Here is a 6,000-nt window from a genome sequence, read left to right as displayed (position 1 = left end):
GGGGAGGCCAGGGGATTGTCAAAGGCGGGGGGAAAAAAAAGACACATATGTAATACCCTTTGTAATACTTTAAGCAATAAAATAAATAAATGAAAAACAAACAAACAAAAAAACACACACAAAAAAACAAAAAAAATATAAAAGGATGGATTTAGGGATGGGAAAAGATCTGGGCACTGAAAGAGATTCTGTTTCTATTGATTTTGAAACTGTATCATGGAATGTTGTTCTACCACTTACTTAGAAAACTTACTTAGAAAACTAGTCTCTCATAAATACATCATTGAGTTAGTTTATCCAGATTTTACCCAGAAATTTAAAAATAGCTTGTAATATTCAACACTCCTAGTTTTCTTCTCTCTACCCAATTCTGGTATTCAGCAAAGCCAGTTTTTAAGATGAGACATTTCAATTCTTTGAGCCAAAAAAAATCTTTTATCAAAGTCATAAGTTCTTTGAGTCAAAATAGTCTTTCTTATTTTATTGAGATAAAGTTCACAAAATAAAATTCATCTTTTTGACTCCTTAAAAGTTTATAATTCAGTGGTTTTTAGTATATTCAGAATGTTGTGCAACCATCACCACTATCTAATTCCAGAACATTTCCATCACCCCAAAAGAAACCCTGTACTTCCCAATTCTCTTTGCCAACCTCTAGTAATTACTAATTGATTTTCTGTCTCTATGGATTTGCCTGTTTTGGATATTTCACCTACATGAAATCATATAGTATGTGACTCCTTTCACTTAGCATAGTGTTTTCAAGGTTCATCCATGCTGTAGCATGTATCAGTCTTTCATTTTATTTTATGGCCAAAGGCAATGTATGGATACAGTGGTTCTCAACCTTCTGGCCCTTTAAATACAGTTCCTCATGTTGTGACCCAACCATAAAATTATTTTCATTGCTACTTCATAACTGTAATGTTGCTACTGTTATGAATCATAACGTAAATATCTGATATGCAGGATGGTCTTAGGCGACCCCTGTGAAAGGGTTGTTCGACTGCCAAAGGGGTCGAAACCCACAGGTTGAGAACCGCTGAAGCACTTTTTGCTTATCCAATCATCAGTTGATGGACATTTGGCTTGTTTCTGCTTTCGGGCTATTATGAATAATTCTGTTGTGAATATTCATGTGCAAGTTTTTGTGTGAACATATATTGCCAATTCTCTTGGTTTTATACCTAGAACTGGAATAGCTGGGTTGGATGGTAACTCTTATGTTTAACTTTTTGAGGAACTATCAAAACATTTCCACATTAGTTGTATCATTTTACATAAAAATATTTGACATATATTTGCTGTATGTGTGCAAAACATGTGTTTCTATACTAGAGGGTTCCTTTCCTACTTTCAAACAGTAAAAATAGCACTCAAGTGAATTTAATTCGGATTTTCAAGAAAAACAATTAAATAGAAGAAAATTCCACTTAGAGAAATGAAGCAATACTTTTTATGCAAGCATTTTATGTATATATGTGTATATAGATACATCTTTTTACTTCTCAAAAATATATTTAACATATAAAGAATTTGAGAGTATTTTTATTTTTAAGAATAAAAATGGATATTTATTCAGTTTACCTCCCACTAAGGAAAGATTATGTAAAATATTTTTTTGAAGTTTTGAATATTTTCATCACTAACTATGAACAAGGAAAGTAATTATTTCAACCTTATAATCCATACTGTGTTTTAAGGGATATGTTTATGTTTACCATGTACAGACTTTAAACCTCACTTACGAACGGGAATCATCTGGAAGAGAAGACTGAGGACTCAGACCGGCTGTGCAGTAAGCTATGCACATGGAGTTAGTAAGATGCTCTCTCAGGCGGTTCAAGCTCTTGGCCACAAAGCCCTGGTGAGTATCCTCAGTGCTTTTATTCAATAATAATGCTTCCTCAATGTTGTTGTTTTTTTAAAAAAATTTTAAATTATTTCAGAGGGAAGGGAGAGGGAGAGAGAGATAGAAACATCATTGATGAGAGAGAAACATTGATCAGCTGCCTCCTGCACGCCACCGACTGGGGATTGAGCCCGAAACCTAGGCATGTGCCCTTGACCAGAATTGGACCCGGGACCCTTCCGTCCATAGGCCCACACCCTATCCACTGAGCCTAACCAGCTAGGGCTCTATGTTGGTTTTATAGGTATGAATTATGTGAATGCTTCATGTGTCAAAAAGCCAGTCATTCCAGAAATCGATGGGTTATGCCTGCCATTTTGCATCTCGTTTTTATTATTAAACACAAATCCTTTCTATTCTCCCTGAATTGCACCCATATACTCTTACCGAATGGGAAGGTGCCCACTTAAAGGCTGCAGGTTCTGGCTCTTACACACTGGCTCTGAAGTGCAAAACGTTTCCTTTATGTCCAGAGCAGCAGAGTCCCTATAACTAGCAGAGTTAGCTCAATGCATTTCATGAGTGTGGTAAACAGGATACATGCCCCCAAAGAAGTCTACATCCTAATCCCATGACTATGTTTTGTTTTGTGGCAAGGGAGATTTACAGTCCCGTGTGGAATTAAGATTGCTAATCAGCTAACCTTTCCAGGGGGAGATTATCTTGGACTAGCTGGGTGGATCCAGTATAATCAGAAGGGCCCTTCGAAGTAGGAGAAGGAGGCAGGAGAGTGAGAGTCCACGAAGGGATGTGGTAGAAGAGGAAGAGGTCAGAGGGATACAGCAAGGGAGAGACTTGACCTGCCCCTGCTGGCTTTGAAGATGGAAGCGAGCACAAGCCAAGGAATGCGGGCAGCCTCTAGAATCCAGGCAAGGCAGGGAAACCGACTCTCCCCTGGCATCTCCAGAAGAAACACAGCCCTGCCAATGCCTTGATTTTCACCGGTGAGACCCAGTGAGACCCATTTCAGACTTCTGACCCCCAGACCATAAGATTATGAATGTGTGTTATGTGTTAAGCCTCTGAGTTTGTGGTAATGTGTTATAGCAGCAGTAGGAAGCTAATATGATATTGTTACAAGTGACTAAAAGGGACTTTGGGAGTTAAGGCAGAGAAACATTAAATAATGAAAAATATGAAAAATTTTCAAGCTGATGAACACGTATTTTGGGCAATGAAGGAGGAGAGGGTGGTGGAAAGGGGCATGTAGTTATCAGAAGTGCCATCAGGTCTTACTTGTTTAAAGAGGATGTGGAGGAAACTGCAAAGTAATCTTAATTTTGAATGGTTCGTTAAAGAGCTCATTATTTTTTAACATATACTGCAGGAGGAGAGGAAGGACTGAGTGATGGGACTCAGACCTGACCTGACCGCCTCCCCCTCGCCCCCCTGACTTGGTACCAGTCTGCCTGTGACTTTTTGAGCACATTATTCAACATTTCTGCGTCCCTTTCCAAACTATCTCCCTGTCCAGCTAGGTTTCCTTCCCTCCTACCTCCTTCTAGCTGGCTTTCCTTAATGTCATTCAGCATGCACTGTCTTTGCACCGTCCCTGGGCAAAGCCTCTCCTCTCTAGTTTTCATTCTGAGAGTCATTTTCCTTCACTCATCTATCCAACCAGGCTTCACCTTCAGTGTCTCCATGGTACCCAGCACAATGAGGACCTCACCAAGGGGTGTGAGTACTTCTGGACTGATTAATAAGGGAAAAGGTAATGAAGACCGCTAGAGAGAGGATAACGTTTATCTTGTCACCAATGACAATCAGCTGGTGTCAACAGCCTATTAAATATAAGAAGTTTTCTAGAATTAATTCCTTTATTTATTTACTTACTTATTGTGGTTTGCATGAAAAGGGACAGTTTAAATTCATCTGCATTTTTGCTTTTTTGTAGGTCACTTATACTTATTCTCTTCTCTATGCAACTTGCATATGGGGTAAGTACATTAATTAGCTCTGATGGCATGCTGAAAATTCACTTTATTGAATGCATTGTTTTTGTTATATTTTTAAGCAAGTAGCTCCCTGGGATTCAGTTTTCTCATCTGTAAAATGAAGTGTTGGAGTAGATGAACTCTAAAGTTTCTTTTATCTTTTACAGTCAAGACTGCTTAGCAAACTGCCTCCAAATGATATTGGAGATATTTTTATTTTATAATATAATCCTTTCTTAAAAACATGTTTTGGAGAGGGTCAGGAAGCAGCTGGGCCACTTCACGATTAAATCAAGAAATATAAGATTAAATTTGAAATTTTAACTCTGGAGTAAGATAAGACTAGAACATTCTGTAATAAGATCTAAGAATCTAAGTTATTAAAAACCAACTTCAGATGTTTTGGGGAAATTCAATGGGCTGCCTGTAACTCAGGTTGATCTTAAGACAGCTGGGCTGCATTAAATCACTCTAGTGAACACATTTCTATCTCATCTCTCCAGCTTGGATCCACCCAATCCAATTCTGCGATGCAAGTTATCAAAGCAAATCAAATAGAAAGCTTCTTTCTGTTCTCTTCTTATCAGTCAGGAGTAGAAGGCATTTGTGTTCAGAAATGAGAAGTCTTGGTTCTTGGCTGTGACAATGATTGATCTCTTAACCTAGCCAAGACTCAGTTTATCCTGATTGAAGTAAAGATGATAAGATTTATCCAGCTCAGTTCACATGCACTTGAGAGCATCACCTGAAACAATAAATGAAAACACACTGAAATATATGTGCATGGATTTTTCTATTTATCTTATTTGATATTCCTGTTTATTTTTGTATTAAATTCTTTTTATTATTATTATGAAGGTTTATAGAGTCCTAAATTTCACTTACTTTGTTCTTTATGTTCCATATGAATGAATTTGGTTCTTGAACCAAAGATCGTCCTGCTCTGGATTTTCCCAGCAGCCTGTGTATGCAGAGATTCTGGAGTTCACACAGGGAGTGGCTATGCTATAGTTGGGTTGTAAAGGTGGAGATATAAATTGCTGCAGTATCAGTGGGAGGCAATTTAACTTTCAAGATTTTAAGTGCACGTACCTGTTGACACCAGAATTTATCTTTTTGGAATGTATCATACATGCTTACATTGACTTGTGCATAAAGATAAATGCACAACAATACTAGTTGCAGGATATTGTTCAGTAGCAAAAGAAGGGAGAGAGTTACATTTCCATCAGTAAAGACTGATTACACAAGTTAGAATACTTTGTCTGTAGCCAAATGTATTGTTTTGGCATGATTTTGAAGACATCTGATTAAGTGAAAACAGCAAGACACAGGAAAATATACCACACCAAAAAGTTGTGTGTGTATGCATGTGATAATCATGTGAATGTGCTTATAAATACCCAGACACCAATTTAAGGAGATCAATTACCTCTAGGTGAGAGAATGGGAGGCCACGATGGAAGAGAAAATGTCTTTTCCCATTATACTCTTTTGCACTATTTGGTGTGGTTTTTTTTAAAATCATGTGCATATGTTATTTATTTTTCAAAAAAGAAAATAGAGGTACAAATATAGGGCAGATGACTAATCTATAAATTAATAACATTATTTTCTTAAACTTTCTATGCAATAAATATTTATTTAAAAATATCTATCATAAAATGGATCATGACTTTTCCTTTTTTCTCTTTGAAGAAGTTACATTGGTTTTAGAGAATGTCAGTATATTGCCAGTGAGTACAGTATATATTTTGAATGTTGACTTGTCTGAGATAGAGTCTTTATCTTCTTTTAAAGGGTTCCTACAATCTGTTTTTTAAGATTCTTCCTCTATACACGCCTCCTCCTTTTCAAATGCTGTTTATTGGGCTGTGTCTAATGTAGAAGAACTTTGTAGAGACTAAAATCACCTCTTGCTTTTTTCTTTTATTATTCCAAGTCAAAGCTTTACATACAACTATTTCTGTTTCTTTATTAGAATCTGCTGATCTATTTTAAATGGATTCTTCTCTGAATGTAATTTTGCTCCCAAATATCTCAGTGATGCTTGGCACAATGAAGTTAAAAAAATACACACACAAAAAAACCAATAAAACAACAAACTTGCCTTTATTATCAAGCCATTGGATCAACTGCCCCTCCTTTTTCCCT

At 36.8% G+C, this 6,000-nt stretch overlaps 1 protein-coding gene across 1 annotated transcript in view; it reads left to right on the top strand.

Annotated features, from left to right (window-relative positions):
• Positions 1 to 1,731: 1,731 nt before the first annotated feature.
• Positions 1,732 to 6,000, top strand: part of COL4A4 (collagen type IV alpha 4 chain) — a 94,821-nt gene continuing 90,552 nt past the window's right edge. The window contains exons 1-2 of the mRNA XM_059703355.1: positions 1,732 to 1,867; positions 3,807 to 3,849. Of these exons, the coding sequence (XP_059559338.1) occupies positions 1,806 to 1,867; positions 3,807 to 3,849 (105 nt within the window). The 5' untranslated portion in view covers positions 1,732 to 1,805. The remainder of the gene's footprint in view (positions 1,868 to 3,806; positions 3,850 to 6,000) is intronic.

Source organism: Myotis daubentonii, chromosome 7 (assembly GCF_963259705.1).
Source record: "Myotis daubentonii chromosome 7, mMyoDau2.1, whole genome shotgun sequence".
NCBI classification, from domain to species: domain Eukaryota; kingdom Metazoa; phylum Chordata; class Mammalia; order Chiroptera; family Vespertilionidae; genus Myotis; species Myotis daubentonii.
The sequence above is the reverse complement of the archived record's forward strand: the minus strand, read 5'-3'. Positions and strand labels throughout refer to the sequence as shown.